The 23,733-nt window shown below is 46.7% G+C and overlaps 1 protein-coding gene across 1 annotated transcript in view; it reads left to right on the top strand.

Annotated features, from left to right (window-relative positions):
• The window catches only part of ANKFY1 (ankyrin repeat and FYVE domain containing 1), a 71,546-nt gene that overhangs the window by 20,804 nt on the left and 27,009 nt on the right, over window positions 1–23,733 (top strand). The window contains exons 4-7 of the mRNA XM_027848856.1: window positions 5,474–5,609; window positions 16,521–16,644; window positions 18,967–19,116; window positions 19,339–19,504. Of these exons, the coding sequence (XP_027704657.1) occupies window positions 5,474–5,609; window positions 16,521–16,644; window positions 18,967–19,116; window positions 19,339–19,504 (576 nt within the window). The remainder of the gene's footprint in view (window positions 1–5,473; window positions 5,610–16,520; window positions 16,645–18,966; window positions 19,117–19,338; window positions 19,505–23,733) is intronic.

Raw genomic sequence — 23,733 nt, 5'->3', positions numbered from 1 at the left:
TTCTGCTTCTGGCAGTCAGTCACCAAGCATTTATTGAGCACTTACTGTGTGCCGCGTGATGGGATAGGAGGAAAAGAGCCTCTGAGGGCTTTGTTAAAAAAAAAAAAAAGACTTTCATTGCTTTATTCTTCGTCGCATGAAGTCCTTTTTGGATCCCTCGCCCACCTTATCTTTCCCCTCCCGTATATTTCACTTCTGAAAAGAAGAAAAGAAATGAGCAGAACCAATCAGTGCATTGAAGAACTCTGACAATATGTGCAGTGTTCCACCTCTGGGGCCCCCACCCCTGCAGAGAAGTGTGTGGGGGGGGTCTTCTCCTGGCTCTTTGTGGAGTCCTGGGTGTTCTTTGTAATTTTGCAACATCTACATTCTTTAAAACACTTTTTAAACTAAGTTTTCATCACTGTCTTTTTTATACATTATCACAATTTCCCCAGTATTCCTTCTCCTTGTCTTCCTCTCCTGGAGAGCCCTCCCATCCAAACGATATTTTTAAGTGACCAAAAAAAAAAGAAGAAAACAGATCAGCATGACTGAGCCCCATGTTTAGTGAGGCTGCCCAGCCTGACAGCGGGCCAGCGGAGTTGAGCTGAGGGCCGGCTGTCTATGGAGCCGCTTTTGTGCTGGTTCTTTCCATTTACGTGGTTTTGGGCATGGTGCCTAGCACACAGAAGGCAGTTAATAAATGTTGATTGGCTGAGTGTGTTGGCTCCTCATCGGCTTCATTGTGTGTGTCACAGCCATTGCTTCTTAGAACGGGTCATCTTTTCTTCCATTTGTGTTCCAGCACTGACTTTGTTTCCAGTTCTTTGCTGTCACAAAAAGGATGCCATGAATACTTTGACTGGGGGGGTGGCATGGAGACTCTTCCCTGAGGCCTCCTTGGGGCCTGAGCCCATATGGGCTCGAGAGGAGAAAAGACACTGGAGCCGTGGGTTCGATGGGCACCCCCTTATTTACAGGTTCTCGCTCCTCTTGAAGTGTTGCTGTGAACAGTGAGGTGGCCAGGTCGGAGGATTTGAGTAGACTGAATCTGAAGGTTTTCTCCTAGGGAATGCATTGCGTCAGAATTTTCTTTGATTTGCTCATTACGTCTTAGAGACGTTTCTCTCAACTTCTGAACAGAGAGAGGCATCATGGGATGTTGGATAAAATATTGGGCTTGGAATCAGGAAGAGCTAGGTTCGAATGCTGACGTGGCTGCACTTGTCCTCTCTGGTCCTCGGGCAGTCCTGAGCTTGATATTCAAGCTTGGACAGGTCAGAGTCTATGCTGGCAGAGGGAGTTGTGGCCCCCGTGAAATCATCGGGCTTTGCGTCTAGGAAGCGCTCAAGAAGTGAGCCTTCCTGATCCTGTTGACTTCGGTTCACAGTCTCACTGCCTCCTCGTCTTCCTCAGCTCCTGACTCTCATTCACCTTCCACACATCTGGCCAGTGGTCACATCTTGTCTGTGTCCGTGACGTATCTCGAATCCGTCTCATTCTCTGTGCACACAGCCACTGCCCTAGTTCAGGCCCCTGCATCTCTTGCCTGGACTATTTTATTTCTCTATGGCACTGACTCTCAAATCTACTTATCCTGCCCCTGGCTCTGCACTGACCATCCATCTCAAAGTGGATGTCCAGTAGACATCTTCCACTCAGTATGGCCAAATCAACACTCATCATTTCCCCCCTAAACTTTCCCACCTTCCTACTTTCCTCGTTACTGTAGAGGTCAATACCATCCTCCCATCTCTCAGGGTTCCTGGACTTCTCATTATCTCTTGATCCCATATTTACTCATCTGGGCTAGAATACTCACAAACCTCAAGGTTGGTTTGATGAAAATGATGAGGAAATTCAGAAGCTGCTAAATGAAAAACGAGAACTGCGCAGGGTTTACCAGCAGGGTAGTTCATCTGTCTCTAGGAAGGCCGTGTCTAACTCCATCAAAAGTAGGGTACAAGTGAAGCTTGGAGAGATGCAGGATTCTTGGCTCAGTAAGAAGGCCGATGAAATTCAGTTTTGTGCTGATAGTAACAATTCAAAGCCCTTTTATGATGCCCTGCAGGCTGTTGGTGGGCCAAAGACCTGAGGTGCATCTCAGTTACTCAGTGCTGATGGAGCCACATTGATCAGTGATAGAGACACGAGCATGCAGAGACAGGCTGAACACTTCCATGGTGCTCTCGACAGACCATTATCCGTCAATGCTGGGGCCACTGACCGTTTACCTCAGGTTGAAGTCAGTCCCTCCCCAGCTGAACTTCCAGCTGAAGAAGGGGGTTTGAAGGCCATTGGGCCCCTCTCGTGTGGCCAAGCCCCTGGTGCTGATTCTCTTCCAGCCGAGATCTACAAGGCAGGGAGCCCACTGCTCATGCAAAAGCCTACTGAAAGCATCTGTACACTTCGATAGCCCTTTAAGCATAGTTCCAAATTGTTCTCCAGAATGGCTGGACTACTTCACAACTCCACCAATAGTGCCCCTGCTTTTCCACATCTTCTCCAGCATTTGTCATTTTCTTGTTCTGTAATGTTAGCTAATCTCATGGATGTGAGGCAGTACCTCAGAGTTATTTTGATTTGCATTTCTCTAATTATTAGTGATTTAGAGAATTTTTTTTTTAAATGACCATTGATAGCTTTGATTTTCCTTATTTGAAAACTGCCTATTCATATCCTTTGACCATTTATCATGGGGAATGACTTTTTTTTTTTAGTGAATTTGTCTCAGTTCCCTATGTATTTGAGAAATATTTGAGAAATAAGTGCTTTTTCAGAGAAATTTGCCGTAAAAATTTCCCTTCAAGTTCCTGCTGTCCTTTTAGTTATGGCTGCAGTTTAATTTCACATAATCAAGATTGTCCATTTCACCTCTTGTGAACCTCTCTGTCTTCTGTTGGGTCATGAACTCTTCCCATATCCTGAGAGGTATTTTTTCATATGTTTCCATAATTTGCTTATAGTATCGACCTTTATGTCTAATCATGTGCCCGTTTTCACCTTATCTTGGTATGTGATGTGAATATTTGTCAAAATCTAGTTTCTGCCAGACCACTTGGCAGTTTTCCCTACGGTTGCTGTTGAACAGTGACTTCTTGCCCCTGTTGCTGGCATCTTTGGGCTCTTCAGACCCCAAATTATGCTTCTGTGTGCTGTGTGCCCAGTCCATCCACGGAGGGACCTCTCTGTTTGTTAGCCAGTCTGAGATGCAGGGCAGCCCCTCCCCACTGCCTGCCTCGGAGGCTCTCCTTCCCAGCCTTGGCTTCTTAGCGTCCCTCATCCCTCCCTGCCGCGTCTGCTGGAAATGCCTTGCTGGCTCGCCAGGGCCCTCCTTCAGCAGCCAGGTCCAGCAGCAGTTGGGTGCCCCACGGGGCGGGCAGAACCTCTGTTTGTGTTTCCAGTGCTGCCCACTGTCCCTTACCCAGAGGAGGCACCGAATGACGGGTTACCCTGCTGCATCTCCCTTCTCTACACAGGGAGTTCACGAAAGGCTGCCCCTTCCTGGGGAGGAATGGTGCTCGGTTTTGCCACCGTCCCTGTGTCATGCCAGCGGTCCAGCCCGTAGGCATCAGCCTCCTCGGCCCCTTCTCATCCCCTTCCTCCTCCCAGGCCTGCGGCCCTCGGGCCCTTGGACCTGCTTGTTTTGTCCTTCCCTAGGTATTTGGCCAAGCTTGAGTGGTGGCAGGCCGGCGGCATTCCTGACTCAGGTGGCTGTGGATGGTCAGAGCAGAGTCATGGATGATAGAGAAGATGCTGGCGTGGGTTCTGGTCATTTTATGCAGAAATTGGGCCAACCTTATTCCTTTGCGTCACAGACAGTGCCTCGGTCAGCAGACATGACTTGCTTGTTGGGGGAGATGGCCAAAGGCTCCCCTGTCTTAGAAACACATGTTTATCACTGGCCCATTAATCAATAGGCAGTTATTAAATGCTTATTGTATGCAAGGGTCTGTTTTCAACCCTGGGGATTCAAAGAAAAAGCAAAACCAGGACCTGCCTTTGAGGGGCTTATGTTCTGATGGAGGTGACCTACACACGAGATAAAAACTGTGTCCATGGAAGTTAATCTCAGAGAGGAATGCACTACCAACTCCACAGAAGGTGATATTTGATGGGGTCTTGAGGGAGGAGTTGAGGAGGGAGAAAGTGCTGGGCCTGGGGGCAGCAGTGACTGTGCAGGCCCAGGGAAGGGAGGGAGAGTCAAGTGTGATGGACAGCCAGGGGTCCCATGCAGCTGGGTTGTTGCGTATGCGTGTATTGGGCATGGGGGAGAGGAATACAGTGTAAGAAGCCTAGGACGGGAGGAAAGGGCCAGGTGGTGAAGACCTGGAAATTCCAGAGGATTTTGTATTTGATCCTGGAGGCTACAGGGAGCCATTGGAGTGCTGTAGGGAGGTCATTGTGGCAGGCTGAGTGGAGCAGGGAGACCCCACCCACCCACCCCAGAAGCGCCGTCACACCAATCCAGGCGAACGGTGAGGAGGGGTGGTTGTGTGAGTGAAGGCAGGTGATAAGGAGTTAAAACCCGTGTTGTCTGGCAGCAGATTGGCCGTGGGGAGTGGGGGAGAGTCAGGAACAGGGTGGCACCGAGCTACCAGGAGGGCGACAGTGTCGGAATAGAGGAGGGGCAGGTTTGGGGTGCCCCTGGGACAGCCAGGCTGAGACATGCCAAGAGTAGCTGTTGATGTTTGGTGTGAACATCAGGAGAGAGGCCAGGACTGCATCTGCGGATGTGGAGAGCTGAATGAGCCGGGGAGATGACCGGAGAGAGAAGGAGGAGCCCGATGGAACGGGCCTCAAAGGAGCCAGGGTGGGGATGGAAAAGCCCACTGGCTGGGCAGACATGTTCACTTTTCCTAGTTTGTGTCTTGGACAGTGGCCTGGCTGGGAGGGGTGGAAGCTAGGCTGCCCCCGGCCCCTTGGCATCTCTCAGACCAGCATTTCCCTGAAAGTCTGGGGGTGTAAGTTGTCTGAAGAGAAGGGATTTGTTTCCCTTGAGATTGTGGGGATGTATGAAAAGAGTGATGCTTATTTCTTTGGCAGCCAGGGGGCCCAACTTGGAGTCAGGAAAACTCGAGTTTGAATCCTGTCTCAGACACTTACTGGCTGTGTGACCCAGGACAAATCACTTCACCTGTGACTACCTCAGTTTCTTCATATGTAAAATGGGGGAACGAGGGAAGAGAACAAGCATTTATTAAGCACCTACTGTGTACTAGTCACAGAATTAAGTGCTTTACAGATATTTTCTCATTTGAGCATCCTACCAAGCCTGAGAGGCAGGTGCTCCTGTTACTGACCCAAAGTGCCCCTCTGTCCAGAAGAGCTGAGTGTTTTGCCCAGTCACACCACCCACAAGTGTCTGACGCCGGATTAGAACTCATGTCTTCCTGCAGGAACAGGGCGTGGCTTCCATCCCCGCCGTCAGCAGGCTCCTCCAAAGGGCTTTTGGCCTTCTTGGTTTCATGAGCTCCTTCTTCTTACCCAGATGCCGACCCCGAGGTGACGATGGCCTTGCTTCGTTGGGTCTACACCGATGACTTGGAGCTCAAGGAAGACGACGTCTTCTTGACAGAGCTGATGAGGCTGGCCAACCGCTTCCAGCTGCAGCTGCTGCGGGAACGGTGAGTCACAGCGGCCCTGGACGTGGCCCTGTCCCCTGAGAGGGGCCCCCCGAGGCCCAGTTGCTCAGGAGGGACTGAGGTCAGGGAAGCCTTGCTCCAAGTGTAATAGCTCATGGCCTTTTAAAAATTCTAGAGCCATTACCACTTTTTAGAAAAACTTCTTGGGGCAGCTAGGTGGCACAGTGGTAGAGCACCGGCCCTGAAGTCAGGAGGACCAGAGTTCAAATCTGGCCCCAGACACATAACACTTACTAACTGTGTGACCCTGGGCAAGTCACTTAACCCCAATTGCCTCACCAAAAAAAAAAAACAAAAACCAAAAAAACCTCCTTTTTCTTATGAACTGGATATGGACACACACAGAACATGTGAACATTTCAGGATACAAAGAACAGGACAAAACACCGTGTGTGAGATGGTGGATTTCTACTCTTTAATTCATTTTTCCCTGACCAGTAGATGTTAAGTGTAATTGGGTCGTGACAGAGAAACCCTGCTTGTATCATCCTCTCCAGCAGATGCTTCCAGCAGATGCTTCCATCGGCTCTCTTCTGCGCTGTCACCTTTTTTCTTTCTTCTTGTTGGCCAAGAACAAAATAACTTAGGAAGACGTTTATTAAGTTGTCCAGCAGAAGGCAGAGCTGAGAAGGGTGGCCCATGACCCTGAGCGTCTGTAAGTTAAACAGTCTGTAGGGCGCAAACGAAGATGTGGAGAAATGGCAGCTGTTGATTGGTCAGCACGGAGGCAGCATCCGGATTACCGGCCCCAGAGGAAGACCCTTCCCTTCCTGGCGTCCACCTCCAGATCTGATTGACTTTCTGCTCAGCACCACCACGGTCCCGAGTTCACCATTCAGCAGATCTGGTCTCTGAGCCACGTGGGACTAAGTTCGAATGATGGCACACGCCACCAATGTAAAATTAAAATCAAGTCTCTGGGAGGCCATTTGGGAGGACGGATGCTCCCTGGTAGAAGAAGGTGGGGCCTGAGCTGCGTCTGAAAGGGAGGGGAGGAGGCCAGCAAGAGGGGGAGGAAGCGTGACAAGGGGCCCTGGAGGAGCAGTGTCCAGTGGGAGGCTGCGGCCTCCTGGAGTGGGCTTGAAAAGTCACTCTTGGGGCAGCTAGGTGGCGCAGCAGATAGAGCACCGGCCCTGAAGTCAAGAGGACCTGCATTCAAATCCGGCCTCAGACCAAACTCTTGACACTTAGTAGCTGCGTGACCCTGGGCAAGTCACTTAACCCCAATTGCCTAAGGAAAAGAAAAAAGAAAAGTCGCTCTTTTATTCTAGAAGCGATAGAGAGTCACCGAGGGCAGTGGAGTAGAGGAGTGACCTGGTCAGGTCTGCCCTTCCTGGAACCTACTGGGACTTGGCTAGATTGGCGGCAAGTAGCCCTGTTAGCTGCCGATGTTGTGGTGGCTGAGGCGCCCGGCACTGGGAGCTGCGGGGGTGAGAACGCGAGGCACGGCACCTGGACAAGCATTGGCCGAGAGGGGATGCCAAGATGAAGGGCCTGGGACGCTGGAAGGACTCCCTGAACAGGAGCAGAGAAGAGGGGAAGGCTTGGGAAGGACATGCTGAGTCTCAGGTGTTTCTGGGAAAACCTTCCTGGCCAGCAGAGCTGTCCCAGCGCAAGGAGGGCTGCAGGCAGGGTGGCGCTGGGCCGGGGGCTCGGGCAGAGTCTGGGAGGCCGCTCGTACGGGATGGCAGAGGGCGGGCTTCTGCTCGATGCTGCCAAGAGCCTTCCCACTTCCGTGATTCTCTGTAGCCTTGATTGGGACGGAAGTGGAGTCATCTGGCCCCAAGACAAACGCAGAGTAACTTGTTGGTGTAAGGAGGACCTGACGCCGACCTTTGAGGACCTGATGAGGCTTTGGACTTGGTTGTTGGAGCTTTGGCTCCTGTTTTGGCGTGCGTGTCGTTATTTGGCTTTGTTGTTTTTTTTACTTTTTTTTTTTAATTGAGAATCGTTTATTTTTCATTACTCCCACCTCAATTCTCCTCCCCCTCAAAACTGGAGGGGGGAGGCCTTGTTGTCCATAAGCACAGTCCAGCCCTCTGCTGACCATGGTCAAACACACGCCTGGTCCTTCACTTTGTAGTCAGGAATCATTCCTCATCATCAGTCCTCTGTAATGACGGCTGGTCACTGATCTGGCCAGAACACAGAGTCCTTGTTACTACGGTACACTGTTGTTATAGAGAACGAGCATTTATTAAGCACCTGTTTTATGCCAGACGTTGTGCAGAGCACTGTGCAAATATCATTGAGTCGTAAGGCAATCCTCACAACAGTCCTGGGAGATAGGATTTTACATTTTACAGGTGAAGTGTACTCTACATTACAGTTTACATTCCATTTTACAGTTGAAGAAACTGAGGCATTCCAGAGGTGAAGTGACTTGAGGTAGTGTCTGAGGCTTCCTGACCCCAGGCCTAGCACTCTAAACACTGCATCACCTAGCTGCCCCGTTATGTTTTCTAGTTCTCTGAAATAATTTTCTGGTGTGTAGTTTTGGCATTGACCTTAGATAAATTAATTTAGGTAGTATTGTCATTTTTGTTTTTTTGGGTGATCCTTTCCTAGGAGCAATTCATATTCACCTGTTATTTAGGTCCTTATTTAGTTGTGTTAAAGAGTGTTTTCGTAGGCAGAGCCAAAATGGCAGAGTAGAGAAAGCTGAGTTCTCCTAACACTCCCCTCTAAGCAACTTTAAAATAAATTCTCAAATCAAAATCTGGAGTGTCAGAGCCAGCAAAAGGTCAGAGTGAGACATTTTTCCAGCACAAGACAATGTAGGAAGTAGGAAAGAGAGATGTATGACACAGGAAAGGACGCTGGCCTGGAGCCCACATAGATGGAACACCAGTGGTAGGAATAGGTGGTGGAGACAGAAGCAGCAGCAGCTTCAGGAAATCGCAAGCCAGAGACAGTAAGGGGACCTGGCAACTGGTCAGAAAGAGATTTACAGGGTACCACTGTGCTAGCACTGGATGTAGGACCAGATGCTGTTTGACAACTCCGTTGCTGATACCCACTTCAGGGCCATAGTTGAGGGGCTGAGAGGAGTACTTTCAGTCAAGAGTGAGGGGCAGTATTATTTCAAGAGACCAGGTACCCTGAGGAACAGTATTGTTCCTGGACCCAAGGGAAGAGGGGTCCTAAAGAGCCTGAGATATTAATTATAATTCCAAGGGATCAGGAGCCCTTACTAGGTAAGGACCAGAGCACAGACCAGGAGAGCAATGATCACAACTCTCCCTGGTTCACACCATCTTGCAAACACTAAAAACTTGGAGATCTCCAGAAAATGCTCTGAAAAGAGCAGTGCCAAAAAGCCTGAAGTTTAAGAACAGTCCTGCCCCCACTGCTCCCACCCAGGAGGAGAACCCAACTTTACCATAAAGGTAAAGTCAAGAAATGGGCTAGAAAATGAGCAAACAACAACAATAAAACCCTGACCATAAAAACAACTATGGTGCCAGGGAAGACTAAGACACAAACTCAGAAGACAATGATAACAAAATAGCTTTAAACAAAGCCTAAAAAATGTGAATTCTACATAAGCCCAATAAGAATTCTTGGATGAGATTAAAAAATTATTTTCAAAATCGAATTAAAAGTAGTAGAGGTAAAATTGGAGAAAGAAATGAGAGCAGTGCAAGGAAATTATGAAAAGATAACAAACTGTTGCTTGGTAGAGGCACAGAAAGTGCTGAAAGAAATAACTCTTTAAAAAGCAGAATTGGCCAAATGAAAAAAGAAGTACAAAAGCTCACTCAAGAAAATAATTCCTTAAAAATTAGAATTAGGCAAGTGGAAGCTAATGACTGCATGAGACATCAAGAAACAATAAAACAAAGTCAAAAGAATGAAGAAATAAAAGAAAGTGTGAAATATCTTATTGGAAAAACAACTGACCTGGAAAACAGATCAAGGAGAGATAATTTAGGAATTGCTGGACTGCCTGAAAGCCATAATCAAAGAAAAAAACCTAGACATATTTCAAGAAATTATCAAAAGAAACTGCTCTGATAGCCTAGAATCAGAAGGTGAAATAGAAATTGAAAGAATCCACCAATCACCACTGAAAGAGATCTCAAAATGAAAACTCCCAGGAATGTTACAGCCAAATTCCAGAGCTCCCAGATAAAGGAGAAAATACTTCAAACAGCCAGAAAGCAATCATTCAGATACCATAGAGCCACAGTAAAGATCACACAAGATCGCTTAGCTACCACATTAAAGGAGCAGAAAGCTTGGAATAGGATATTCCAGAAGGCAGAAGAATTGGGATTACAACTAAGAATAATTTTAACCCAGCAAAACTAAGTAAAATCCTTCAAGGGAAAAAAAGGGATATATAACAAAATAGAGGACTTTCAAGCTTCCTGATGAAAAGACCAGAGCTGAATAGAAAATTTGAGTTTCAAACGTAAGACTTAAAAGAAACATTAAAAGGTAAGCATGAAAAAGAAATCATATGGGACTCAAAAGGTAAAACTGTTTACCTTTCCATATGGGAAGATAATACATGAAGGATTCTGCATAGAAAGAAGATGTGGGAGTGAGTCAATTATTTTGGGATGATGTAAGAAAAAAAATGATTAAGTGAGAAAGAGGGGTGCCCTGGAGAAAGGGGGAAGGGAGAGAAAAAATGGGGGAAATTATCTTAAATAAAAGAGGCATGCAAGTACTTGATGTACTCGAAACAAAAAGACACATGCAGAATTAAAAGAAAGGGCTGGAGCAGAATCTGATATGCTTCAGCTGAAGTAAAAAAGGCAGGGGTAGCAATCATAATCTCAGACAAAGCAAAAGCAAAAATAGACCTAATTAACAGGGGGTAAGCAGGGAATCTACATAACGCTAAAAGGAACCATAGACAATGAAGTAATATCAATACTCAACATATATGCACCAAATGGCATAGCATACAGATTCTTAAAGGAAAAGTTAAATAAGTTACAGGAGGAAACAGATAGTAAAAGTATACTAGTGGACGACCTCAACTTTTCTCTCTCACAGTTCTATAAGTCTAACCATAAAATAAATAGGAAAGAAGTCAAAGAGATGAACAGAATCTTAGAGAATCTGTAGAAAATTGAATGGGAAGAGAAAGGAGTATACCTTTTTGTCAGCTGTATGTTGTACCTTCAGAAAAACTAACCATGTATTAAGGCATAAAAACCTTACAACCAAATGCAGAAATGTTAAATGCATCCTTTTCAGACTATAGTGCGATAAAAATTACTTTTAATAAAGGGGAATGGAAGCATAGATTAAAAGCTAATTGGAAACTAAATAATCTAATCCTAAAGAATGAGTAGGTCAAAGAACAAATTATAGAAACAGTAATTTCATTAAAGAGAATGACAACAATGAGACCACATTCCAAAATTTGTGGAAGGCAGCCAAGGCAGTAGTTAAGGGGAAATTTCTATCTCTAAATGCACATAGCAGTAAAAGAAAATGAGCAAATCAATGAATTGGGCATGCAAAAAACTAGGAAAAAAAAGTTAAAAATTTCCAATTAAACACCAAAATGAAAATCCTGAAAATCAAAGGAGAGATTAATAAAATTGAAAGTAAAAAAACCATTGAACTAATAAATAAAACTCGGAGCTAGTTAATGAAAAAAAAACCATTGGTTAATTTTCTTTTAAAAAAAAAGGAAGAAGAAAATTAAATTACTAGTATCAGAAATGAAAAGGGTAAACACACCATCAATGAAGATGAAATTAACACAATTATTAAGATTTATTTTGCCCAATTATGTACCAATATGACAATCTAAGTAAAGTGGATGAATATTTACAAAGTTAAAAACTGCCCAGACTAGCAGAAGAGGAAATGGAATACTTAAATAACCCAGTCTTAGAAAAAGAAATTGAACTTGCCATTGATGAGCTCCCTAAGAAAAAAAATCCCCAGGCCCAGATGGATTCATAAGGGAATTCTACCAAATACTTTAGGAACAGTTAATCCTAGTATTATATAGACTATTTGAAAAAATAGGTAAAAAAGGAGTTCTGCCAAATTCACTTTATGACACAAGTATAATTTTGGTACCTAAACCAGGAAACACAAAAACAAGGAAAACTGTAGACCAGTTTCTTTAATATATGTAAAAAAATTTTAATGAGATTCTAACAATATATCACAAAGATCCTACACTGTGACCAGATGGGATTTACAGCAGGAACACAAGGCTGGTTCAATATTAGGACTATATCATTATAATTGACCATATCAGTAACAGAATCAACAGAAATCATGTGATTATCAATAGATGCAGGAAAAGCTTTTGACAAGATACCACACCCATTCCTATGAAAAACAAGAGAAAGCATAGGAATAAATGGAGCTTTCCTTAATATGACAAAAAGTACGTGTGTGAAATGAAGAGCACGCATTATCTGTGATGGGCATAAACTAGAAGGGACCTCTCAGATAAGTTCAGAAGTGAAGCAAGGATGTCCATTATCACCACTGTTATTCGGTATTATACTAGAAATGCTAGCTATAGCAAAAAGGCAAGAAAAAGAAATTGACGGTATAAGAATTGTCACCAAGGAAACAAAACTCTTGCTCTTTGCAGATAATATGATGGTAGACTTAGAGAACCCTAGAGGATCAACTAAAAAACTAGTTGAAACAACTGACAACTTCAACAAAGTTGCAGGGTATAAAATAAACTCACATAAATCATTAATGTTTCTGTATGCTACCAACAAAACTCAGGAAGAGATAGAGAAATTCCATTCAAAATAACTGCAGACAATATGAAACCCTTGAGAATCTGCCTGCCCAGACAAACCCAGGGATTGTATAAATTACAATTACAAATCACTTTTCACACAAATCAAAACAGATCTAAACAATTGGAGAAATATTGTTTGCTGATAAGTAGGCCAAGTCAACATAATAAAAATGACAATTCTGCCTAAGTTAATTTACTTCAACTACCAAAGAATTATTTTGTCAAATTATTTTAGAAAATTGTTTTAGAATTTAGAATTATTTTAGGAAAAAAATGTAACAAAATTTATCTGGAAGAACAGAAGTTCAAGAATATCAGGGGAATCAATGGGGAAAAAAAATGTTACAGTAGGCAGACTAGCAGTTCCAGATTTCACACTATATTACAAAGTAGTAATCATCAAAACGATCCGGTACTGGCCAAGAAATAGAGTGGTGGATCAGTGGAATACATTAGGTACACAGTCTATTTACCCATTTATAATAGTAAATGACCATTATACCTTAGTGTCTGAGAAACCCAAAAATCCATGCTGTTGGGATAAGAACTCAACATTTGGCAGAAATTGCTGGGGAAAGTAGAAAGCAGTTTGACAGAAACTAGATATGGACCATTACCTTACACCAGATCCCCTTAATAAAACGTTTTGTTCTGTAAATCTTGGACTCAGTCAAAAGGCCGTACCCAGGGACCTAGAAGGCCACGTGTTTTCCAACCCTGGTATACCATAAACAAAATAGGAGAGCATGGAAAACTGTACCTCTCAGATCTCTGGATAAGGGAAGTGTTTATGGCCAAACAAGAGATGGAGGGGATTATGGGAAGTAAAATAGATAATTCTGGTTAGATGAAATTTTTTTAAATTTTTTAATTTATTTTGATTTATCAACAATCACTTCCGTATGCTTTTGAGTTTAAAATTTTTCTCCCCCTTCCTCCCCACCACCCTCCCCACGATGGCACACAGTCTGATGTAGGCTATACATATACATTCCTATTAAACATATTTTCACATTAATGATGTTGTAAGTAAAAATTAGAACCAATAGGAGGAACCACCAGAAAGAGGAAACAAAACTCAACAGAAGAGAAAAAAAAATAGCAATTCAAATTTCCTAGTTCTTTCTTTGGATACGGATAGCATTTTCTATCACAAGGCCTTTGGAGATGTCTTAGATCTTTGTATTGCTGGGAAGGGTTAAGTTTATCAATATTAGTCATTGCACAACGTGGCTGTTAATGTGTGCAACGTTCTCTTGGTTCTGCTCACTTCACTCAGCATCAGACCATACAAGTTTTTCCAGGTTTTTCTGAAGTCAGCCTGTTTATCATTTCTTATAGCACAATAGTATTCCATTGCATTCATATACCACAACTTGCTCAGCCATTCCCCAATTGATGGGCATTCTCTCAATTTCCAATTCTTTGCCACCACAAAAAGAGCTGCCGTGAATATTTTTAAACATGTGGGTCCTTTTCCCATTTGTATGATTTCTTTGGGATATAGCCCTAGAGGTGCTATTGCTGGGTCAAAGGGTATGCATATATTGATAGCCCTTTGGGCATAGTTCCAAATTGGTCTCTAAAATGGTTGGATCAGTTCACAACTCTACCAACAATGCATCAGTGGTCCAATTTTCCCACATCTTCTCCAACATTTATCATTTTCCTGTTTTGTCATGTTGGCCAATCTGATAGGTGTGATGTGGTACCTCAGAGTTGTTTTGATTTGCATTTCTCTAATCAATAGTGATTTAGGGCATTTTTTCATATGACTATAAATGGCTTTAATTTCTTCATCTGAAAACTGCCTGTTCTTATCCTTTGACCATTTATCAGTTGGAGAATGACTTGTATTCTTATAAATTTGCCTTAGTTCTCTGTATTTTAGAAAAGAGGCCCTTATCAGAGATACTGGTTGTAGAAATTCTTTCCCAGTTTTCTGCTTCCCTCCTAATCTTGGTTGCATTGGCTTTGTTTGTACAAAAACTTTTCAATTTGGTGTAATCAAAATGATCCATTTTGCTTTTCGTAATGTTCTCTATCTCCTGTTTGGTCATGAATTCTTCTGTTCTCCATAGATCTGACAGGTAAACTATTCCTTGTTCTCCCAGGTTGCTTATAGTATCAGCCTTTATATCTAAATCGTGAATCCATTTTGACTTTATTTTGGTATATGGTGTGAGATTTTGGTCTATGCCTAGTTTCTGCCATATTCTTTTCCAGTTTTCCCCGCAGTTTTTTTCAAAGAGTGGGTTCTTATCCCAGAAGCTGGGGTCTTTGGGTTTATCAAATAATAGATTACTATAGTCATTGACTACTGTGTGTTGCATATTTAACCTATTCCACTGATCCATCACTCTATTTCTTAGCCAGTACCAAGCAGTTTTGATGATTGCTGCTTTAGAATACAATTTAAGATCTGGAATGGCTAGGCCGCCTTCCCCTGCATTTCTTTTCATTAGTTCCCTTGATATTCTGGACCTTTTGTTCTTCCAAATTATTTTTTCTAACTCTATACAGTAATTTTTTGGTAGTTTGATTGGCATGGCACTGAATAAGTAAATTAGCTTAGGTAGAATTGTCATTTTTATTATATTAGCTCTGCCTACTTGATTAGATGAAATTAAAAAGCTTTTGCATAAACAAGATTAATGCAGCCAAAATTATAAGAAATACATGAAGTGGAGGGAAGAGTTTTGCAGCACATTTCTTTAAAAGAGGCCTTGTTTCTCAACTACATAGGAAACTCAGCCAAATTTATAAAAATAAGAGCCATTCTGCAATTGATAAGTGGTCAAAGGATATGAACAGGCAGTTTTCAGAAGAAAAATATCAGTTATCAATAGTCACATAAAAAAATGCTCTAAATCACCACTGACCAGAGAAATGCAAATTAAAACAATTCTGAGATACCACCTTAGACCTATGAGATTGGCTAGCATGACAGAAAAGGAAAATGACAAGTACTGGAGGGCATGTGGGAAATTTTGGACACTAATGCACTGCTGGTAGAGTTGTGAACTGATTCAACCATTCTGAAGAACAGTTTGGAACTTTACCCAAAGGGCTATAAAACTGTGCATACCCTTTGAGCAATACTACTACTAGGTCTGTATCTCAAAGAAATCCAAGAACAGAGAAAAGGACATATTTGTGCAAAAATATTTATAGCAGCTGTGTTTGTGGTAGCAAAGAACTGGAAATTGAGGGGATGCCCATCAGTTAGGGAATGACGGAACAAGCTGTGGTATATGATTGTGTTAGAATACTGTTGTGCTATAAGAAATGATGAGCAGGATGTTTTCAGAAAAACCTGGGAAGACTTACATGAACTGATTCAGAGTGAAGTGAGCAGAACCAGGAGAATGTTGTACACAGCAGCAGTAACATTGTAACAGTGACTGTGAAAGACTTAGCTACTATGATTGACAGTGATCTAAGACAGTTCCAAAAGACCCGTGATAAAACATTTTTTTCCATCTCCAGAGTGAGAATTGATGGACTCTGAGTACAGATTGAAGTGTACTTTTAAAAAACTTTTTCTTTTGTTTATGTTTTGTTTTGCAATGTGGCTAATGTGGAAATGTTTTGCGTGACCTCACATGTAATCAAAATCAGACTGCTTCCCTTCTACTTGGGAGGGAGGGAGAGGATTTGGTACTCAAAATCTTAAAAAAATGATTGTTAAAATTTTTTACATGTAGTTGGGAAATATTTAAAGAAATAAATAAAAATAATTTTTTATAAAAAGAGTGTTTTTGTAATTGTAATTGTATGTATTTCTTGGTTTGAAGATTCCCAAGAGCTTTCTACAGCCTGTAGTTATTTTAAGTGGAGTTTCCTTTTCTAGCTCTTCCTGCCGGGTTTTGTGGACGGTACACAGAATCGCTTCTTTTTTTCTATGCTTAGTCCTTCACCTTCTTTTTCTCAACTCACTCCTACAGCTAGCGTCTGTCGCACTCTATAAAACAGTGGTGGTGACAGTGGGCCTCTGCTGTACCAAATCTTGATCTTCACAAAAAGGCCAGTAGTTTATCCTCATAACATATCATGCTGGCTCTTTGTTTTAGAGAGATATGCGGTTTGAGAGAGCTTCTTACCTGATATAATACTGAACATCACTGTGCTGCTTCTTCTTTGGGTAGGTGTGAGAAAGGCGTGATGTCCCTAGTAAATGTGAGGAATTGTATCCGTTTCTACCAAACTGCCGAAGAATTGAATGCCACCACTTTGATGAACTATTGCGCAGAAATCATCGCCAGCCACTGGGTAAGTTCTGCTCCCCATCTCTCCTTTGTGTGTATGCTTCGGGAGACCCGGCACTGTGGCAATGAAAAGGCAGCTCTTCCGGTCTAGGAGCGAAAGAATGTAAAGCGTTTAAGTGTGCCCTTTGGGTCAAGCTCAGGGGATACAAACATCGAAGGGGGACGGTCCCTGGCTTGCCTGTGGAACTCTCGCGAGCATCACTTTTCTGTCATCTGGAATTTCCTGTTGTGCTAGGAAACGTTCTGGACGAAGGCGCTCCTCTTTGGTCCTCAGCACCGCTGGTAAAATGAGCCTAGCGTGAGGCAGAGTTTATGTGGTGCGTGAGCCCAGGTCCAGGGGTAGAGGAATCGCCCTGAACCAAGAGGACCATTCTCGCGAGGCTTTCTATAGATAAAACTAAGTCACAGAAGCAGAGAAACAAATACTTTGACGTGTTACAATCTCATGTCTTCTTGTAGGCGGTAAAAGTGAAAAAAGACAGATTCATAATCCCCCGCTTCCTCAAGTGTTGTCTCAGTTGAACAGACTTGGTTAAGCAGAATCACAGTCTTATACGATATCTGCCAAGGAAACAAACCTGCTGGGGAGCTTCCCCCTGCAGCCCCACCCCCCACCTCCCTCACTCTTCACCCAGCTAGTAAGTGTCAAGTGTCTGAGGCCGGATTTGGTCTCAGGTCCTCCTGACTCCAGGGCCCGTGCTCTATCCACTGCACCTCGCTTGCCTTTCAGCCTCCTTTTGGGTTGTCTCCCTGTCAGATTGTAAGCTCCTGGAGGGCAGGGACGGTGTCTGTGTTTGTATCCCTGTGTTTTGCACAGTGGCTTAACGAATGTTTATTGACTGACTGAGGTGAGGAGAGAAGGCATTCTGGGCTTTGGGGCCAGCTTGTGAAAAGCCAGAGGTGAAGTGTTAGCCTTCAGGTGTGGGAAGGAAAGTTTTTGTATGTGCATATACATACATATATACGCACATGCACATTTATAATAGATACACACCTACAAGACATATTTATACATACATACAACTTTCATATTTGTAGTTATAAAATATGTAAAAATATTATACGTATTTATGTGCATATAAAACTTTGTATATAATAACACATACACACACGTAAAACAAGATGGAGAAAGTTGTTTGGGGGCAGACTTTGAAGGGCATTTGCTGCCCAGCAGGGAATGGGGTAAGAGTGGACTCTGGGAGTCTGTCGACCAGGGCAGCAGCACTTTGGGAAAGTTCCTTTGGCTGCTGAGTCAAGGGAGAAGGGGGTGAAGAGCTGAGAGGCTTGGGATAGATGAGTCCGCTCGGACAGTGGCCACAGTGGGAGTGGAGAGGAGCCAGGTGGTAGGGATGGGGGAGAGCTGGAAAGGGTGATCTTTGGAGACAGATTGGCTGTGGGAGGTGACGACAAGGTTGGGGACCTGGGGGGCCTCAGAAGTGGCGAGGTAGTTTGGGGGAAAGAGTGCGTTTTTTCTGAGATGCCCATCAGATGTGCTGTTTGGAATGCATCCTCGGCAGTTGGGGATGTCAGGGCTCCATGGGTCGGTCTGGGAATCATCAGATACTTGAGTGAGTTGGGACTGATGAGGTCACCAAGAGAGAGGCAAGGCAGAGGACCCAGGCCTTTGCTCGGATCTGCCCCTTCCCTTAAATAACTTAGAAACAACCCGCACGAGCCAGTGTTTGTGTCTTCTTCAGCTTCGCTTCCCATGCTTAGCTCATCCGGAGCCTTAGCGCTCCTTTCTCATCCTTGGTTTTCTAGTCTGTAAAATGGGAGTAGGGACAGTAGCTGCCTCTTAGCACTGTTGTGGTAGCCGTGTGAGGGAATGCTTGTTAAATGTTCTCTGTGATGGCTGGCTCTCATCGGGGACATGCCAGGACCGTGTCCGGCTTTATAGTCTTTCTGCATTATCTGTCCTGGCCTCCATCTTTTAAAAATCCCTGTGGTATCTGAGCACCCTCTGCAGCTGCATCTGAGTCATTAGAAAACCACTCCTTTCCATCCTCGTTGGAATTGTTCCTGTCTGTGTCTTTAGAATTTATTTCCTGAGAGCTTTCCACCTTCTTGGCTAAAGGAGAGTAAAGGGTGGGAAGGGAAGCAGAAGACAGCCCAAAGGGCTGGTTTAAATGACAAGGCATTTATTAAGTGCTTACTGTGTGCCACGGGCTGTGATGGCCTTTTGATGGGTAGAATTATCCTTAAAGCAAGTCAAGAAGCCATTGGCGTCTCTGCTTTGGAAGACAGAGGGAGAGTAGGCCACGGGGCCCCTGGAGGGTGGGGCCCGCCACCGGGGTCTCTTCAGCCGGCGCATCGGTTTGCTCCGCAGGATGACCTGAGCAAGGAGGACTTCAGTAGCATGAGTGCACAGCTGCTGTACCAGATGATCCGGTCCAAGACGCAGCACCCACTCCACAAAGCCATCCGGCTGGAGCGCGAGGACGTCGTCTTCCTCTATCTCATTGAGATGGATGCCCAGGTACTGAGTGCCCTCCCTGAGGATCGGAGGCGGGGGGGGGAGGGGCAGAGGACACGCATAGGCACATATATGCACATGCACACACGCATGCACTTTGGAGTAAAAGCTCTCTGTCTGGCTGAATTAGAGGCGAGAATGGTAAAGTCTCTTTGACCCAGAGCCCCTGGAATTGGTGTGTACCATGTCCCGAATGAATGCTCACTACCTGACTGTTTGTAATAGCTGCCCCTGAAGCTGAATGAGCTGGATCCCAATGGAGATCTCGCTTTAGATCTCGCCCTCTCTCGAAGACTGGAGAGCATCGCCACCACGCTGGTGAGCCACAGAGCCGATGTAGACATGGCGGACAAGAGTGGCTGGAGCCTGCTGCATAAAGCCATCCAAAGAGGTGAGGTAGGGGGGCGGGCGGCACCGTCCCCGGGAGGGCTTCCCCAGTGGGCCAAGGCCAGGGCGGCCTGGATGCTTCTGGAGCGGCCTCCGTCCTGGGCTCCTCAGCTCTGGTGTCGGGCGGGGATTGACCTGACGCCATTCTAAGTCATTTGGCCACAACCTCTACAAGTGAGCTGCGAAATCCTTTCATGTAAAACAGCATCCCCTGGTAAGATCTATGGACTTACCTGGAAGACCAAAATCAGTGTTCTCAGAGCAGCCCGAGGGGCATGAGTGGCATTAGCGAACTCGTCGGCGTTCTCATCTGCCAGTGGACGAGGCTTCGTTTCCTCATCTGAAAACGGAGGTGATAGTGCCCTCGGACTTACCTTCTGGGTTGCTGTGGAGGTCCAGTGAGAGCATGCGTATCGAGGGCTAGATCAGACAGGAGTAACGCTGTGATGGGGAGTCGGTGCAGATGAGAAGAGCCTCGTCAGCTGGGTGACTCAGTGGCTGGAGCGCTGGGCCCCGCGTCAGGGAGGCCTGTGTTCGAACCTGGCCTCCGACCCTTGGCTGAGGGACCCTGAGCAAGTCATCTGAATCTCTGCCCTTGCTCTGCTGCCCCCTTTTCCCCTTTCCCTCCTGTGTCCTCATTGAGTAAAAGACATTTCTAGACCCAGCTCTGCGTGTGTGTGTGTGCGTGTGTTGGTGCATGTGTGTGTGTGTCCTTCCTCTTTTCGTCAGGGACGCTAGCAGGTCTTCGCGCGGTGCTGGGCGCTTCTGGGTGTGCCGTTCTGGGCTCTCGCACAGCATCCTTTGCCTCCGGGAGGCCAAGCCGCGTTCCCGGCCCTCGTGGCTGCTGCGCTGTGTGGGATCCCTGCCTGGCGCCCCCGGGCTCGAACCGTCGCCCTCTGGCTGCTGACGGGGAGCTCTGGGCTTTGGCTCAGAGTTCGTCCGAGGCTCTTCACTGGGGGGTTCTTTCCATCTCCGCTTTGCCCTCTGGTTCGGAGAGATCAGGGCAGCTTTCACGTCTTGAAATAGGACATTCTGGGCTCTTGTCTCAGTCAGGGCTTCAGGTGGTCCAATGATTACGAGTCTTGAATTTCCTTCTCTTTTTTCAGCCTTTTGCCTTTGTTTTAGTATTTCTCGCTGTCTCCCAGTCACTGCCTTCTTCCCGGTCCATTCAAAATTTCAGGGAGTTTGTTGCTTGGATGAGATCTCGTGCCTGTTGTGCCAAGACGCTCGCTCCCTCTCCTCTTTTTTCCTTCCCCGGTTCTCACTCCTTTTCACTTTTTTTCCTCTAGTGCTTTCGTTTCACTTATAAAAGCATTCAGCTCTTCTTAAAAAGCATTCTCCTTTCATCTCCTGCAAGGGTTCTAGTGGAGTTTTGCGCCCAAGCTGGATTTCCTCTGAGGCTTTGGGACTGTTCTCTTCCTCTGTTTGTGTCTCCCGTCACTACAGCAGCTCTCTCGGTTGGGGCTTTTAGTTTGTTTGTCTGCCGATTCTCCCAGCCTGCAGACTGAGTTTGGATTGACGTTAGGACTGGGCCCTGTGGCCCTCCTGGAGCAAAGGTCTGGGCTGGTCTTCTTGCTGCTTTCTTCGGGCATTGAATATTCAGTCATTTGAGGATCTCAGGGACACGTGGGCGGATGTAAGACCGCTGCCCCCTTGGTCTGGACTCTGCAAGTTTCAGGCCTGAGTCTGGGTCTGAGCTGCTAGAACTTGTCCCTTTCAGCTGACTGGGGAGCTCTGTTGGTTCAGAGCAGCAGAACCATAGATGCCCCTTTGGCGTGGGATTCCTGCCCTGGTTATTCCTCTGCAGATTGGGCTATATGACAGGAATGAGACCCCGCTCTGTGCCTAAGATCTGAGGTACACTGTTGCGGCTGGCTTCTGAACCTCCTCTTTTCTCGGCCTGTCACCCGAGGCTTTCTTTCTTTCTTTTTTTTTAATTTTTAGGCAATCAGGGTTAAGTAACTTGCCCAGGGTCACACAGCTAGTAAGTGTCAAGTGTTTGGTCTGAGGCCGCATTTGAAGTCAGGTCCTCCTGACTTCAGGGCCGGTGCTCTATCCACTGCGCCACTCAGCTGCCCCAACACCCAAGGCTTTCCTCCCCGGCAACAGCACCTCCACGACAGGACCCCGGATTTGTGAACCATACCTGGGTGATGGGGGACAAAGCCGTCCCCATCACTATGTCCCAGTACGGCTAGGGCACCCGTCCTCTCCTGGGCACCGGCGTGCTCCCACGTGGTGTGCGCCTGGCCCCAGTGTTTATCTGCAGTGTTCACAGACTGCCCTGTGTCGCTCTGGGCAGTGACTTTATCTGGACTTCCCCGCTGTGCGTTTTTTAGATCTGTTTGGGCGAGTTTGGTGAAGGGGAGCGTGCTCATGCTGGTTCCTGCTCCGCCAGCCCAGCTTGCCTCTCATCTCAGACAGCTTGGTGACCGTGAGGTGAAGCCGCAGAGCTGGCGGCTCCTCCCGTAAATCTTTACGTCCGTTGTGACAAAGGTTAAGAAAGCGAAGAAGGCCCGCGCAGCCCCTCCCGCGCATCCCATGCGGCATCACGCATGTCGCTCGCCTCTGTGGAGGCAGGCGCGGGGGAGCATCTTCTGTCACGCCTCAGCTTTGGGGGTTCTCTTCTGTTGCCCTGACTTCTGGGCCTCCGCTTGGCACCCCCTCTTCTAGAGCCATTGTCACGTTCTCATCCCAAACTGGGCCGCTGCCTCCTGGGTCTTTCTTTCCTCCCACCACCTCTCAGTGCATCTGGCTCCCACCCTGGAAGTCCTTCAGACCTCCTCCCTCGGGTCCCATCTGCCATCAAGGCCTGTTGGCTCTACCTTCAAGCTCTCTCTCCTCTGACCCTGCCCCCACCTGGTGCAGACCCTCATCTCCTCATGCCGGGACCACCGCAGTAGCTGCTGGCTGCTGGGGGTCAGCCTGCCTCAGTCTCTCCCCACTCCACCAAAGGGCTTTCCCAACGCGCAGGTCTGCCCGCCGCTCAGCAAACTCCAGGGGCTTCCTCTCCCTCGTAGGAGAGGTGCCAGTGCTCAGGCTGGCATTCAGCGCCCCTCCTCCCTTTCCAGTAGTCTTCACGCCCTCCCCTCCCTGCAGCGCAGATGCTGACTCAGTGACCCTGGCCTTGCTGCAGGACACGTTCCCAGCTGCGGTTCTCCCTGGCTCCTCGTCCGCCCTCCCCATCGCCCTTTGTACCGGCACCTTCCTCTCTTGGTCCTCCCAGGTGACCGTCTGCGCTCCCTGAGGGCAGGAGCTGTCTGTGGTCTTCATTCCTGTTCTCAGCTCATAACACGATGCCTGGCGCACAGTGGGTGCTCCACCGACTAGCCAGAGGGCCGCTCTCACGCTCTTGGTTCTGGGTTGCCTCAGTGGGCATTGCTCTCATGACTTCCAGTCACTGTCCTTTGCCCAGCTTCTGTCCTGTGCCTTCTGAACGCTCTTTTCTTGAGTCGAGGCTTCTGTGACTCCTTTGGGATGTCAGGGGCCTCCCTGACCCGGATTGTGGGCGACTTGTGCGTACTCAGGTAGGATTTGGTAAGCGTGATGCTCTGCTGCCCCTCAGCGGAGGCAGGTGGACATGGACAGAGTTCTCCCCTTCCTGGTGGGTTTGCTGAACCGGGGTCAGAGTCAGACTCTCGGGTCCTGTGCTCTTCTCCCTGCTGGATGCCCCAGGGGAACCCTGCTCCTGTCTGCAGGCTCTTGGGCTGGGCCTTGCGTGGTGGCCACTCACAGACACCCCTTGTGGCTGCATCCTCACAAGGGTGTCTGGGACGGTGAACCAGCTGGTGCTGGTGGCGACCAGGGGCCAGGTCCTGCTGCTCTTTGGGAATGAAGTCTGTTTGTTTATGGGGAGGAGCCCGAGGATCGCGCCTTCCACGGTCTGATGAAGTCGACTCTCGGCTGGCCTCCCAGCAAGTGTGTCTCCGCCTTTGACTCAGGGGCAGCCTGGCTGCATCCACCTTGTTCCAGAGCATTCTGATTTGTGAGAGACCTTTGGCCCTCCTCTCCATCATTGCCTGAAAACTCCTGAGGTTAGTGAAGTTGTTTATTCTGCCAGAATGTGGGGAGAAGTGTGCAGCACACGTGGGCCCGGGAGACGCCCCCCCAGCAGAGGAACGGTGAGAAAAAGAACAAGAAACTTGACCTCTGGCGTCCAGCCGGAGGCCGCAGACGCACAGCCATTCTAGTGGGAACAGCTCCACACTGGGGGCCACGCGTGTCCCGCCAGCC

Source organism: Vombatus ursinus, unplaced genomic scaffold, assembly GCF_900497805.2.
Source record: "Vombatus ursinus unplaced genomic scaffold, bare-nosed wombat genome assembly UNPS02006874.1, whole genome shotgun sequence".
NCBI lineage: Eukaryota > Metazoa > Chordata > Mammalia > Diprotodontia > Vombatidae > Vombatus > Vombatus ursinus.
The sequence above is the reverse complement of the archived record's forward strand: the minus strand, read 5'-3'. Positions and strand labels throughout refer to the sequence as shown.